The sequence below is a fragment of the Phytophthora infestans genome, genomic scaffold (assembly GCF_000142945.1).
Source record: "Phytophthora infestans T30-4 supercont1.43 genomic scaffold, whole genome shotgun sequence".
Lineage (NCBI taxonomy): Eukaryota > Oomycota > Peronosporomycetes > Peronosporales > Peronosporaceae > Phytophthora > Phytophthora infestans.
The window spans coordinates 1,088,578-1,104,349 of NW_003303716.1; the positions used below are offsets into that span (position 1 = coordinate 1,088,578).

Sequence of the window (15,772 nt, forward strand, 5' to 3'; positions counted from 1 at the left end):
CAAAACAAAAAAATGGTGGTGCATTTCATCTCGCCAGTACAATAGTGTACCGGTATTGATAACAAAGAGTAATTCATAACTAAGGTATAGGCAGAACCCAGGTGTCGTTGAAATAGACCGACTCTTGGGTAGAAGCCTCCATAATTTAATTTTTGGGTCACAAATGTAGCCAACTGTATTTCATAGGATCGTACTTATACCAGAAGTAGCATGAGATGCGAAAATACTAAAAACAGCAGGGTAAATGCAAAAAAACAAGCATGTGCTTTTCCAAGAATCATGTTTTCCGGAATAAGGCATGGAATTCGCATAAAATTAGATTTTATGCGAAATCAAGCACCATACGCTAAGACACACTTTTTGAGACTGTTATCTAGTGGTGTACAGCTATTGGTGGCTTCCTAATACTAATAAAGTACTCACTTCGTCTTTTGACGCCTACAAGTAACGTCTTCTTCCTCTCCCTACTTCTTCTCGACCTGTCATACGAGTTAAAGATTCCAAGGGTCCTCTCGTTATGCGACCGCTTCATGATGAAGCAGGACGAGATTCAATACGATGAAATTCATCGTATTGAATTTGAATATTAAAACGACAATGTTTGTATTTGTGAATAATAAACCTTTATAAATGAATGGACTTGCAGGAGATGAATCACGCGCATGCCTCTGTAACAACATGCAGAACGATTTGCTTTTAATAGTCTACGATATAATTCCGTGGTTTAAAAACATGAGCTGGTTACTTCCATACTCTCCGCATAGACGAGGCAAGTAACATGCCACCTGTCCTGAAACCTAATTTTAACCGATGTTTTGTCATTTAATGGAGGGGGTGTCACGAAACGTCCCAATGCTGCGTGGATGCATTTTGTCGAGCAACTCCAACAGCAAGTGGATGAAGTTGAGCTTTTCCCATCCTCGTAATTTGATTCGTGAGCGTTTCAGTGCAGTGATCGAGGCCACTCGTCAATTTGCCACGCTCTAGAGATACGACGAACAAGTCGTACGTGACGTACGCGAATATCACAAAGCAGTATGTGTGCGCATGAGCAGAAGGAGACGCTTTCCTCCGCGCCGGCTAAGTGGTACGAAAATTGCCTGTGGCAGCCCAAGCTCATGTACGCGATTGCCAACGTGCAACAGTCTTCAGTCGCCATTTTCTTGGCCGTGTACTACCAACAGAATGCTGGTTTCTCTAAGCTGCAGATCGGTGTGCTGCAGACGCTGCCGTGCATTTGCGCGATGGTGTCACCGCCGATTTGGGGCGCAGTGGCTGACTACATTCGCAACCAGCGCGCGGTGCACTACTTCTGCATCATCACGGGCGGTTTGCTCATGTTCTGCATTCAATATTTCTACTGGTCGTACCACTGGACGCTCGCAGTATTGATGCTGGCCAACTTCCAGTCGATGCCCGCCGGGTTCCCTCATGGACCACGCTGTGTTGGACATGATTCACAAGGTTGGAGGCGAGTATGGCAAGCAGAGACTCTTCGGCGCCGTCGGATGGGGCGCAGGCGCGTACATCACGGGCCTGGCTGTCGCTGCAGCGGGTATTTCGTGGGCATTCAACATCAGCATCATCTTCATGTTTGTCTCGCTGCTCGTGCTGCGCACGATTCCGCCCGTCAAGCACGGACACCACGATGACACGCACTCGGCGGTGGAGGAGGGTGGAAAGAACGCTCGTCAGCCGTCGTTTGCCGATAACATGCGCCGCATCTGCGAGAAGAAGGACGTTATAATGCTGCTTCTCGTGGTGTTCTTTATGGGTCTCATGTACGGTGTGCTTTCGAGCTTTTTGGCGCTCAACCTGTTCAACTTGTCGGGTGGCAATGCCCAGATTGTGGGGATTGCAATCATGTGCGAAACTCTGTCGGAGCTTCCTGCTTTTTTCTTCTCGCACGCCATTATCCAGAAATTCGGCACGGTGAAGGTGTTGCTTGTATCTATTGCGGCCTACGCTCTTCGTGTCACGTACTACGCCGTCATGACGAACGCTTGGAGCGCCATCCCGTTCGAGTTCCTGCACGGCTGCACATTTAGCCTGGCCTGGGCTGCCTGCACGCAGTACATCTACGCGGCTGCCCCCAAAGGCTGCGAAGGAACGGTCATGGGGCTTTTGAACGCAACGCAGAACGGCTTGGCTCGTGCTGTGGGCACGATGGTCGGCGGATTCTTCTACCAGCACTACGGTGCTCGTGTAATGTGGACCGCTACCGATCTGGGTGTGCCGCTTGCTCTTATCTTCCTGTCTGCGTTTGCCTATCTCAAAAGGGATTACGAAGAGGTTCTCTCGGGTGAGGAAATCGAGAAAGAGGAGTCCGAGATGTTCTCACCTCATCACCACTCCAAGGCCATCACGTCTAGCGCACCGTCCTACGACGAGATCGAGTAAGACAATTAATACTACTGTAATACAGTACATGAACCTGTATTTGGGTGACTTGCACATGTACACTGTACGTACTTTGCTTTGCTGCACAAATTTATTTATTTAGGAATTTGGGAGTACAGTGTTATTGTGGTACTGTATGCAGATATCACGGCATACTCAAACTCTATACTACTGAACACTCTGTACTACTGAACTCAGTTCAGTGAACTGGTGTCAGGTCCGTCATCTTGTCAACTGCATAATCATTTCGTGGTCCACAGGAGTGACTCAGTCTTACTCGGAATAAGCTATTTCCCACACCGCTATACCCGTCTTGGTGGATCTTGCCTTCTCGTACATCGACAACTATCATTCCTTTGAAATGGACGTGTCTGAAGTGCTTACGCTCCTTGACACCATAGACAGCATCGAATGTGATTCCAGCTCTGCCACATCGCTTGACTTTGTAAATGAACTTGGCAATGATGCTGCTCCAAGTGCTTCCCGCCGACAACGGCAACTGAAGACGAAGAAGGACCGCAGACGGAAAGAGGGTCCTGTGAGGTACACTACAAGCCTACAGCGTCACAAGAAATTAGAGCTGAAAGCTCTAAGGGAGGAAGCGCAGCAGCTTAACGCTCAGTTGGAGGAGCTGATGCTTTCTCGCCTCAGTCACATGGTACCAGCAATCACTCCACATGATCATAACCCCAATGTATGGCGGAGTTTTGCTATGATCGAGAGCGAAGGGCGTGAACGTGCAGAGCGTACCAATCGAAAACTGAAGGTAGTCATGGCAAATCAGGTCAAAGTGCATGCTTCCATCAGCAAGATACTCGGACGGAGCGATGTGCTACAGGTAAGATGTGTGTGGCCGGCGGCTACCTGGTTTTCTATACTGATCTACCAGAACCTTAGCGTAGCATCAACCGTTGTGTTGATTGCAGGGGGTGGACGTTGTATTCAAGGCCCATCCAACGTCTGACCGATCTCTCCAACATCTCGACTTCAGTGATGCCATTTTAGCTAAATTGTCAGCCAGTTTGGGAAGATTGCGCTCGCAAGCGGACAACGTGCTCCCAGCCTTGGACGCGAACCCTTCGATAACCTGCAGTAGTCAAACCAAGCATCTCAATTCTGGTCGTAACTGCGCCGAAACATTTTCGATCACTCCTTTGGCATGCCCAATGCAGAAAACGGCACAAATTCTGTGGCACCATATCATGACGAAGAAGAACAAAGATACTCAGAAGTCATTCCGCTTCGTACGACGCTGCATCGTGCTTGTATTGCAGAATTGTTGCTGACTAATTTTTTTACTCCATTGTTATTTTGTGTGAATGCAGGTCCGGACAAGAAATCCCAACTCGGTGGAGAGAAACTGCGTGGCTTCACTTCCTGATGGAAAAAAATTGGTCATAAATCTCGACGCCGTGAATATCGTTCACAGGCTGGAAGAAGGAAACCAAATCGTTCTTGTGGGGACAACAGCCTGGTTTCTACCAACAGGGGGGCTTCAATTTGAGGATCACCACTGGACGATCATTTCGCCGTCGCTCAGTAACCCATTGCACGCTTCCGTTGTTCGCAGTTGCTACCAGCTACAGGTTAAACGGGTAGACACAGGGTCAGTTCTACCGCTGGATTTTGCTCATGTTGAGGAAGTGGTAATAAGGTCAATTGGGGGAAAGCTACGCAACGTATTGCAATTGCAACAAAATGTGCTGCTGGAACAAGGCCTCAAAAGTTAGGGTGATGCAACCATGATTCTCGGGATTTTCTTGAGAAGCTTTGCTCAATAAACCGCTTCAAAAACACAATATGCTTTGTTTGCTGACTCAATGTGACATCCGCAAGCAAGAACTCGCAACCAGCGAGTATTGAAAACACCTATACACACTACGCACACTATATGAAGCTACCTCTGAGTCAGAGGCTCTGATCTTTGTAACATTCAATCTTTTCCATTACACTGGATGACAATTAAAGAGCACGGTCTCACTTTACTCTTGGCGCTTGCGCTGCTGCAAAGCCTGGTCCAACAGGACGTTTTCAATCATCTCGTGGCTAGCAGAAATATTGGCAGCCGTTGAGCTCATGACAAATTCGGTAAGAGCTCCCGTCTTGGCATCATCATTCAGTGATTGGTCGGACAGATCGGGGGTAATGATGTAGCAAGTCTGCAGCAGTGTGAAGTCGTCGTGGTCACCGCTACTATCTTCGCTGTGAGCACGAGGCTTGATGACCACATAGCCTTTCTCCTCGAAATGAATACCCGCGAAACGTTTGTTAGAAAATTCCAGTGGATCAATGTGCGAGCGCCAGACGATGACAACGCGGTCTTCCTCAACATAACGACGGAGGATCTGTTTGACATTGAACTCGGCTGTTGTCTTGCTTTTGGCATCATACATATCCATGTCGAAGCATTCAACCATTGTATCTTCTGTCGACTCGATCGAACCGGCTGACTTGGAGTGAAACCAGCGGTAAGGGATATCCGTACCCTTAAAGTGCTGCCACACAGCCTGGCCCGTAGCATGCATGCCAAACGGAATCATCTTGTTGGCAAATATCTCGAGATACATGCCGTTCACACCATCACGCATTTGAGTGTCACTCTTGGGGGCTTCTGTGCGGCCAAGACCATTGGCCTCGAACACAGCATCAACTTCACGGTACGAGGCCTCGACACCAGCAAGCAAGATCTCGAAGATCTTCGCGTCGGCACGAGGTTCGGGTCGACGGTTCGTGTGCTTCGTGCGTTTGTTGCTGCCACAGGACTCCATAGCACGCAAAACGGTGCGCTTCTTGAGGATCTGCTCCATGCTCTTGGCGATCTTAATCTGGCCCTCTAATACCACTTTCAGACGAGCATTTTCGCGCTCTGCCTTTACTCGGCGTTGTAGTTGACGCGCGCACATTTTCTCCCAGACCCGGGGCACTGCATCATTAGTGGAATGGCTGTCGGGGTTTGCTGTGAAAGTATATATTGCTTCGGAAGCGTATGTGCTCTTGGTTTGACTTGCTTCCTTGATTTCCTGTAGCTTCAGTAGCTCCATCTCCATGTCGGTCACTTTCTGGCGGAGGTATACCAGCTCCAATTTGCGCTCATCTCGCGCTTTGTTCGGGTTGTAACTCAGAGGTTTTTTACGCACGTATGGCTTTTTCTTCTTTTTTTGAGTTGGACTCGGTGCCTTCGTTGGCTTGGTAAGAGCGGCGAAGATTGCAGGTTGAGGAGTGGAGCACGGGACAACCTGGCGGCGATTAAAGCGAAGTTGTGAGAGAAGCTTCGGGGTGGGGTTGGCTGCAGTCCAGCTGATGCTCTTGATCGCCTTGTCCGCCGTTGCAGGGAGCTCTGCACTCAGATCATCCAGCACGTCGGCAGCTTCTGGGTCATCTAAGGACGGAAGAGTAGGGCTGTCCTCGAGTGGCTCCTTTAGCGATGTCGACAATTTCTGCTGCTCGTCCAGAAACGCAAATGCTGCAGCCAGCGTCTCATCTGTCTCGCCTTCAAGTAGAAACGCCATCTCGCTGGATCGACTTGCTTGTGACGTCGCTAGTTGGAGAATGCCATGTACGTAGAAGACAAGACCCGTCGCTGTCTACATGTACGAGTCGTACAGTACAGAAGTCCCTCAAAGTAAGCGTAGGGGGGACCGAGAAACGATCTTAGAGGGTGATAAAACAGATGTTTTAAATATACTGATATTTAGTTAAGAAGCGAGGCGATCTTGCTCCTGTCCGACAGAATGCCTGCGTGCCGCCAGCAGTTCTGAATGATTTTGGGCGAGATCTCGTCGTAGGCCATCTTACTCCAACAAAGAGCGGTGTAGATATCAACTTTCTCTTGGTCCCGCCCTTCTAAAAAGTGGTCGACACAATCAAGTACCTTTAAATCCCTGTACTTACTCTTTAAGGCACGAATAATGCCTTGATTCCGCTTCTTGGAGATTCCGTGACGCTCTTGCAGTCTATACAGCCAGCCCTTAGAGAGCTTCAACGTGGTGTTCTCGTCATACGCGTTCACGCGAAGACCATTGGCCTTTATCACCTTGCCTGTGATAGCCTCCACCTTGCCGTCCATGGCCTTAAAGACCTTCATAATGCGAGCGTCCGTCTCCTGGATTTGGGGGCTGACGAGCTGCTTGCGCTCTAGCTGACAGGGCTCCATAGCGGCCCACTTAGACTCCCCAGCGATAACATTGCGAGCGGCATCGCGTGAAACAGATTTTTCAGCTTGAACGCACGTGTTGCCCACGCTGCGAGCTGTGTGTTGGACAGTTTGCCTTTGGTGCGCATATCCTTCGCATTCTTGCACATGGCGATCTTCTGTTCCATATTAAGGCGGGTCCGGCGCGGCATGGGGCTGGCGGTCGTGGTCGCTTGGAAGAGTGATAGTGTGCATGGAGGGAGGCGTACGTAGCGGGAGCATGAGTTACCTCGTACATTTTATCTCCATTCTCAGTCTTTCAATGATTTACTTAGCGAAGAGGCCGGACCGGTCTGGAAATGATGCCGCCGATCCTGCAGTTCATCCAAAATCAGTGCATTTTTGTGATTGGCCAGTTGAACCTGTATGTACCGTAGCAGCTATGGCGGGGTATTACGTAAGTAGGTGACGCTTACTTTGAGGGACTTCTGTACGACGTCCAAATTGGAATCTAATCGTTGTGTTTTGATGAGCGACAGCCAGGAATGAAGGTCTTTCTGCCAGAGACGAGCCAGTAGTCTACTCTACTAATCCATGTACAGTAGTAGTACAGTATTGTACCGGTACAGTAGCTTTCTTTGAATATATGTAATATTAATAGTAATGAAATTATCAGTCTACAAATAATACTACTATCACCGAACAAAAATTTTACTTATACGATTTCCTTTACCCTACCCCTACGTTATTACATTCACGTTCCAAAAACAGAGTTCCGTTTATTAAGGTAAACTGTCAATTCAAAGCTATTTTGTCAATTTGAGGTCACGTTAGCTTTAGAGGGGGGGGGGTATCTTGCGACGAAACCCATACACATTTTTGCATTGAGATTTGGTTGGTGGGAAAACAAGAGAGCTGGTGACAGGAAGCAACATAATCGATGGCAGCAACGTTCTTATATTGTGAGAGGATTTAAGGCATGCGGTTTGTTTCTGCTCTAGTTGGTCAAGATGGGAGCTCGGCTTATAAGTGTTTCCAGTAACGGGGTCCCTCGGCATGTCGAACTTGCCACATGGCTACAAATGAGATCAATTGTTGAAGACAAAATGCCGAAGCTCCCAGTCGCACCGCATCAACAAGAAGCGAAAACGTGTTACTGTTGGTGGGCGACTGCTAACCCACGCTGTTTTAAGAGAAATCTAAACTAGCAGCGTCACATCTGGAGCAAGAACGCGGAAAAGAGGGAAGCAAGCACGCGAAAGAAGTCTCAGCAAAATCTGACGAATACAAGCGGCATCGTTGAGACTGCTCTGGTTTAGAAAGATTAACAGCTGGCTCTAGCGCTAAGTGCGCCTACTGGTACCCATGCCGTCGTCATTATACTGAGAGGACATAATTATTAGCGCTGCCAGCTTGAACAGCATTACGCCCGCTCTGCCGGGTTGTAGTACCTCGCAGGAGGGAGCTTGGTGGCGGTCGAGGGTGGTAATCGCGATCCGGTGTACCTGGGCTGCTAGACGATGCGCCTGGGAGGTGGCGACGACCTTGGAACTCCAGGAGAACCAGAGCCCCATGCATTAATCTGAGCGCCGTGTGTGTAGCCTGCTGTACGCTTTCGAAAGTAGCTTGTTCTACATAATCAATAACCTAGCATATGTGTTCACACGGTAAAAATATTATTTTGGATGGTTGACCTAACCTTGGCTTGGCTAATTTCGTAATGGGTCGGTAAACATCACAAACGATACTGATCTCAGGTCTAATTTTGGCATCTAATTGGCAGAAGTGAACTTTAAGATCTTTATCGGATGTTGTTTCCACAGCACAATTTCATTGGTTAATGATACATCTAATAAGCGGAGATTCTGGCCCTTTTAAAACTGTCACTACCTTTCTGTGCATTGGATTGCAAGCTACACGCTTGGGAATCATATGCTTGTTTTGAGGCCCCAAATTGACAATCTACCTTAGGACGAATTTGGTCGCACAGAATAGCTGAAGATGATTATAATACCAGCTCCTAAAATTAGAGCCGAGCTCACATTAGGAAACCACAGCGAGGACTACGATTGGCTACTACTGGCCTCGTTATGGTTAAAGCGCATGCTATTCAGGATTCGCATGAAGCCTTTGGCTTTCGGTCCAGCGCGTTTGCGAATACAAACCAAGTGAGATGGTAATATTGCAGGTGCTACAGTGCAGTTCTTCAGCAAAGAACTTAGTAATAAATGGTAGCGTCTAAACGTTAGGAAATCGACTTATGGAAGAATCAACCGTATTCGTAAGAATCGAATTTAGGAATGAGGTCTTCACAAAGTAATCACTGCTTTAGCTGCTTAACTAGCAAACCAATGCATGTGCACAACGCATGGTGTATCCTTACTGCAAGTCTATCAGGAGAAACGGTACAATCTGTAAAAAATCAAATGATAGGTTGCTACCCTTTCGCTTTCCTATGTGAGGCGAATTACTGTATTCTCCGGCAAGTGTCTGCTGACGAGCACAGCTACGAATGTCGTGGCCTCTACGACCACATTTGGAGCAAACAATCGGTGATTCGTCTAGCGCACCTACTCCACGACTGAGTAGCGACTCTGGTTGCGTGGACGGCCAGCGCTTCGATAAGATTAGTGAGGCCGTGTGATGTAATTTTTTTAAGCGGAGTTGATGTCAACTGGAGTAAGAAAATGCTGAAACACTGCATGCGTAGCGGTAGTACGGTGCCACGCTGTCTTGAGCGGAGCGTTTTAACACCTGAAGGGCAGGGCATCTGTGTACACATGGATACTGGAGCTCAACTTAAAGACCACATGAGCAATGATTCGCAGTAAAATTAACAACGCGGAAGAGTCCATCTCGTATTTGCCTTCACAGTGACTATCTGATTATGGTACCACAAGAAATTGTCTGCCTGCGGCTTTGGCCGCTGATAGTGTTTGTGTCAAGCTAGCGCTTATGGTCCTGGGATCATTCTTTGGGTACGTTTTGCGCCGTTTGTGCATTTGTTTTATATCATTTCGAGTGATGTCGAGAAGGAGCTTTAAATGTGAGGTTTTACAAGATCCCCAACGCAGCTGTTCACAGTTTCGACTGCATTTGAGGTGACAATTTCATATCGAGGTACGGGAAAGAATGCTGTTATCCCTCAAAATCGTTAAGATACGAGAAGGCATCTTCATTCTTATTTTTTGACTTGTCAAAACTCGCTTGCACCCGACTTGCACCAACCCCCTTGGAAAGCTCCAGCACTAATTCATCAAAGTGAGCCCTGCACTCGGCAACTACACTGCGCTTCATATGCTCTGCACAATGAGAGTGTCGTACACCTGGATATACTTGACGTACTGCACGCATTTTTTCCTTTGATCGCGATCACTAACAAAGAATACATCGGGAAGCTGCTAAATACTGGGGACTCTACGTGACGGGTAAAATAAAACCCAAGGCCAATCGTGGACATTTTTGGCCGAAGTACAAATAGCGGTTCCCATGGTGAGAATGTCACGCCGTGCCGGCGTCGCTGATGCAGCGTATATAGTGCCTTTATCGGGCCCTTTGGGATGACATGCATTGATAACAAAAACAAGGAGGCAATACTGCATGATATCAGCAAACACGCCATAAACCACGCACATATTACTAGAGTGGTTTAGCAGCAGGAACTTGTGTGAGTTGTAGACTAGCGCCAATCACACAACCCTAATCACACTGCCGCACACGCTGGTTTGCCAGCGAAGCATTTTGCAGAGCGAACGCGAGCTCTTATCCGTCCTTGGTGTATACTACATTTGCAAAGCACACAAGCCAGTCAAGATGCTCGAGGAGAGCTTAGTCCTCGCAGCGACCGCTCTGAACCTCGTTCTCGTCGAGGACGCCGCTGTGCTCTTCGCCAGATCTCCTATTCCACGACCAGTCCTCACACTGAAGGGCAGCTTCAATTTCAACGCATTAAGCGACGGAGACTGTCGTTTTAATTTCCGATTCTTGAAGCGTGACGTAATTCGGCTGCACAAGGCGCTGCGGCTTGAGGAAGACTACAAGCTACCGAGCCGCCTTCGCGTTGGTAAAGTCGAGGGGCTCTGTGTGTTGCTGCGCCGGCTCGCGTACCCTGGACGGTACGGGGATCTTGCTGTGATGTTCGGCAGGTCGCCCAGTGCGCTGTGCCTGATCTTTCGCTTCATGGTGGACCTAATCTACGCTAAGTGCAGCAAGCTTCTTGCACGCGGCAGTCCTATCGACAGGTGTATCGGCTTCATTGATAGCACGGTGCGTGGCATCGCCCGACCTGTGCGCAACCAACGGCAGTGCTATAATGGGCACAAAATGCACTCAAGTATACAGTATTCGGATGTTAAAGTGCATAGATATACATTTGTATACGACTTGTAGAAAGCTTATCAGTCGTAGCTACATCACTTGAACGAACGTGCGACGCTCGTCTCTGGCAATCCTCACAAAAAAACCGGGCGTCACACGTTCGTAGCTTTCTGCTAAACCACTCTACTATGCCAGTGTAACGGGGTTACATGGTGTGGAACACACATGAGTACGGAGTACCGGAGAGTTTACAAGATCTCAGTACATAAGTTGGCGAGTTAACAAGGTCTCTCGGTACGTTGGCTGAAAGCCTCACGTTATGCATTTGATTAGGTTTAACTATGCTAGATAGTTAAACAGATACATTTACCCCTAGGCGGCTTGGCCGCAATAATAGTAAATAAAACACTTCTGGTTTTGAAGCATAAAAGATAAAATGTTAAGTTTGAGCCCTGGTCTTGGGCGGTAAGTTCCTTCGAATAAGGAACTTAGTATTAGTGACTCTTTGCGTCGAACGTCTTCCTCTGACGCTAAAGCTACGGCAGCCCTGCTGCACTTGGTAGCACCTGTAGTCAATCCCGCTTCTGTGTCGGCTGACTATATCCTCTGTGTGGATGGAACACTCCCTGTTCGCAAATTTGCCCCCGGCCCAGCAGGACGCGCTTACTAAGCTTATGTCCTTGCTTGGTCCGGAGGGCGTGGATCATCTTGCGTCGCAAGTCTAGAGTCGGTCACCACCAGGCTGGAATCGTTCTCACGCTACGAGAACGCCCTCTTGGAGCACGTCCAAGAGAAGATGGGCGCCGCAACGGCGGCGGCGACGATGACGCGTGAAGAGTCTATGAGACTGAAACCGCTTATGGTGAGGTTAAAAACCTTTGTGTGGAAGGATGGAGAGGAGGTGTTATTAGAATATGCCCAAGGGTTGATAAATCTTATCCCCGAAATGGCGGTGGACAATCTACCGGAACCGGTCAGCGTGACCGTGTTCATGGAGGGAATTCGTGTGAGCGCAGCTCGAACTGATGTATTCCGTGTACACCCTAACGCTTTCGAAGAGGTGGTGGATGTGGCATTGAATGCCGAGCACAACTTCAGGTCGGCTCGACCTGGTTGGAGCGCTGGTAGCGTGAGCTCTTCGTGAGGTCCGGAGCCGATGGACCTCAGCTATACTGAAGACGAAGACTCGGAGCTTCTTGCTTCGGAGCAGCGCGCCGGCATCCGCCGATGCTTTGAGTGCAATAGCACTAAGCACTTGAGGGCCTATTGCCCTCTGTGCAAGAAGCGCGAGGCTCCGGCGAGCCAACCCTCCATGCTATTGCCGGGAAGCGGCAACTCCTAGTAGGCGCGGGGCGGCCTACTGGGAACTGAGTTCTGTTGTGCCTCGAGGAGGTAGAGGGCAACGGGGCTCAGCCGCGAAGAGAGCTGAGCTCTCTTACGAGAAGAGTGTGCGCAAGCCGGGCTTGCTGGTCGTTCAAACGAACGTGAAGGTCTTTGCAAAGCCATGGAGAGTCTTGATTGACTCGGGAGCCTCGGGAAACTACGCCCGTCGCTCCACCCTGGAAGGGAGTCAGCTGTATGCTGAGGCACTGGAAGTGCCAACGAGAGATGATCTCTGTCCGTCTCGCGACGGGGACACTGGTAACTGTGTCGAAGGTTACTGTCGACCTAGGTGTATAGTTCGAGAGCTTCGACCAATTTTCGAAAGTGACGGCTTCTTCAACTAGGGCGCAAAATGAGATATGCGACATATATGCAGAGAGAGTGATTGTAGATTCGCCCGGAGCGATGATCACCATATTCAATACAAATTCCAAGTTCAATTCTTAAGATGGCTCTAGAATTTAAAGATAGGGGTAGGGCAGGTTATCGAGACGATTTTTACGCCTAACGGATTTTAATCAGCGATATACCCCGCCATATCGCAACCGTTTTGACACCCTAGCCCTTTTTTCCGACACTTTCCGACCGTTCGGACCCAGGAGAAAGAAGAGACCAAAACTTATAAACATCATATAGCATATTCGATTAAGTGCGTCTCTAAAATTGCTCTCGGTCAGCTTTCGTGGTGCTCACAGCCGCAAGGAAATGGCCTCTAGAGGCTTCTGGACTGAGAAATCGGCTATTTTACGTTTCCATGCATATTTGGCCTCAGAGCAATGCGCACCGGAGGTCGCAAATTCATTTGTGAGGGCGGCAACAGACAAAGGGGACCACTAATGAGAGCACATACAGTCAACGTGGACGTTACCCATTGGCCACCTTTAATAGCGAATAAATGGCTGCTCGCCAACTATTGGTTGGTATCAGCCAATAGGCAGTTGGCACCTGTCTTCGTATAGACACGCACCAATGCGTGGCTGTAGAGGCGCCGACGGGGGCCAAAACAGCTCCTTCTCCTTTTTTCGGCGGCTACAGAGCAGAGCTCCGACCCCCTACCACCACAGTGCCGTAGCTCAAGTAAGAGCCAGGGGTTCGACCCTGAGGTGCCCGTTCAAGTCGGGCCGGCGCTATCCTTTGGGATTCGGTGGGGGTCTGATGCTTGTGATGCTGAAGCAGGACGACGCTAGGCCTGAACGACGGTGTCGCTGGGGAACGCTGCTGCCACTTACAGACGTTTGTGGTTACGTGTGATGCTACTGCGGGTACGCTCCATGTGGTTTGGAGTGTGCTGTGTTGTGGGTGCGTTTTGCGTGGGATGTTCGAGTGTTCTACGTGCTTCGTGACCTGTACGTGCTGCTGGAGCGAGATGGCGCTGGACTACGCTGGCACGGATGGACGGCGGAAGGCGCTGGATCTGAGGCACGACGCCGTCGCTGTTTGTGAGCTGCTGCTGTTGCTGCCGCTGGGCGACGCTGGATCGAGTTCGTGATGCTGGCCACGGCCGATGCTACAGCTGCATGTGTCAAAGCGTGTGTTGTATACAGTGTACTAACAAACGTATATATATTTGCTTGGTTTGAAACTTACACGTGGCCTGCTACTGCGAGGATGTCTTGTGTGTCAATTGGTGCAGGATCGACAATTCTTCCAATCGCAAGCAGCCGCTTGTACGCAGCGATGTGCTTGTCCAAGATACCATCCTTGTGGAGTGGGCGCAGCGCGCGCAGTACGCTTACAGATCCCTTCGCGTTTGTGCCACGCGCCTTCAAGAAGGCAATCACGGCTTCTTCCGCGCGGCGCCCGGCGCCGAGGACTTGGTCTCCGTAGTCCTCCGCCTTCGTGTCCAACTTGAAACCTTGCTCGAGGAATACGTTCATGAAAGCGACGACGTGGCGCGACTCTGACTTTTTCTGGAGGTCGGCAGAACTCCAAACGGGTGGCACCTTCGTGTACCACTCGTACCATGTGGTCGACAGGTGCGTCACTTGCTTCTTTCTGCATTTGGGCTTAGGATCTTGATCTGACGTTGCGTCCGTTTGTTCACGCAGCACCTGTGTGGCTTGTGTGCTTGTACTATTTAGCATAGCAGCTTCAACGATTGTCAAGCGAGCGCTCAACGTGCGATTCATCGCGATAAGCTCTTCAATAACAGCGCTGTGATGACATCCTCTGCATCCTCTTGTCTCATCTTGTTGCTTGTTGTTGCGATCAAAGGTTGTCGACGGTGATCTGTTCAGGCGATCATGTCGGCATGAGAAATTCCAGACGCGTCCAAGCTCTCCTCCACGCAAAGTACGATCGGCGCAGAAGGAGACAGCGCCTTCAACTGAGGGTAGTACCTGGCCAGGTAAGCGGTAAGTACAGCAAGAACCTTACCACTAACGTTGAACCGGGGGTCTTTCAATCCCGAGCATGAACTGTACAGGATGTCTTGTAGGCGCGCGAGTTGTTCCTGCGTGGAGTGGTCCAAGACCTCAACGTCCACCACTTTTGGCACATCGTCGACACTCCACCTGCTCAGTACACGCGCGACCTTGCGGTCTTCCTGCGGTGTGATGAACACATACGCGAAGCCTTTGTTTACCTTGCTCATGTCCCAGGCGCCCCGGTCGAAGATCCACTGTGGAGCAAGCTTCTCGCCCGCGTTCGCATGTTGAGCGCCGCAGCGACGGAAGGAGTGCGAAGAGAGGGCTTCTGACGCTCCAGCGAGGTTTGAGACGCGCTTGAGGAGGCGGTTCACGTACGCTTGGACTCCATCTTCCCCGCGCGTAGTCTGCCTTGGTCGGAACGGCGTCAACAAACTTGGGCCTGGAACCGCTGAGGGTGTTGCAACAGCGGCAGCGTCTAGCAGACTTGGGGCGGGTGGTGTGCCAGCAGGCACGGACGAGCATGGGCCTGCGAGTGCAACCCTCAAAGAGGCCGGGTCCGCTTCCAGTAATTCTGCTAGCGGAAGTCCAGGGGCGTTAAAGGTGGCTTCAACGGGAACAAGGTCTGGTAGCTGGCTGAGCAGCGAGCCGCATGGTGCATCCTGCGTTGCAGCGCCACAGCCAACGCGTGGATTGGGCAAGTCAGGAAGTCCGATTTGTCTGGCACGAGCGTTAGGCCCTGCTCCTCGGCGGTCTTGACGCGCAGCAGACGCACGTAGAAGACACCGTCAGTTGAAACTGACACGTGCTGCTTTTTTATGTACCCCAGGTCCGACGATCGCCCAAAGCAGTGCCACATCAGGCACGCGAGTGCAGCATCCTGGTAGTCGGCTTTCACGCGAGCGTTGCTGTAGACATATTGTGTAAGTGCATGCATGTCCTCCTTTGTACAAAGAGGCGCCTTGTTAACAATACCTCCTTTCTCTCTTTTCAGACAGTGCTTATCTAGAGTTTTACTTTGCTTCAGTAGCTGAAGCTCCGTAGGCACCCTTGGATGAGGATACAGATTAAATAGCCAAATCTTTACATTTCTATAATACGAAACGGCAGTGTTGCGAGCAAGTTTGCCTTATCTGTACCTTCCTTAGTAGCCAGATAGAATCCAAAGCGGGAA

At 49.9% G+C, this 15,772-nt stretch overlaps 3 protein-coding genes across 3 annotated transcripts; 2 read left to right on the forward strand and 1 right to left on the reverse strand.

Moving 5' to 3' along the window:
* Window positions 1–1,037: 1,037 nt before the first annotated feature.
* PITG_16267 (Major Facilitator Superfamily (MFS)) lies at window positions 1,038–2,400 on the forward strand (the record flags this gene model as incomplete). Its single annotated transcript, XM_002897612.1, has 2 exons — window positions 1,038–1,445; window positions 1,486–2,400. The coding sequence occupies 2 exons, from the start codon at window positions 1,038–1,040 to the stop codon at window positions 2,398–2,400; spliced, it is 1,323 nt and encodes a 440-aa protein (XP_002897658.1).
* A 361-nt stretch (window positions 2,401–2,761) lies between these two features.
* On the forward strand, window positions 2,762–4,130 carry PITG_16268 (uncharacterized protein; the record flags this gene model as incomplete). Its single annotated transcript, XM_002897613.1, has 5 exons — window positions 2,762–2,845; window positions 2,915–3,238; window positions 3,327–3,644; window positions 3,726–3,969; window positions 4,012–4,130. The coding sequence occupies 5 exons, from the start codon at window positions 2,762–2,764 to the stop codon at window positions 4,128–4,130; spliced, it is 1,089 nt and encodes a 362-aa protein (XP_002897659.1).
* A 252-nt stretch (window positions 4,131–4,382) lies between these two features.
* PITG_16269 (M96 mating-specific protein family) lies at window positions 4,383–5,909 on the reverse strand (the record flags this gene model as incomplete). The annotated part of the gene is made up of 3 exons (XM_002897614.1): window positions 4,383–5,356; window positions 5,405–5,549; window positions 5,634–5,909. 3 exons carry the CDS (start codon window positions 5,907–5,909, stop codon window positions 4,383–4,385), a joined length of 1,395 nt encoding a protein of 464 aa, XP_002897660.1.
* Window positions 5,910–15,772: the final 9,863 nt, after the last annotated feature.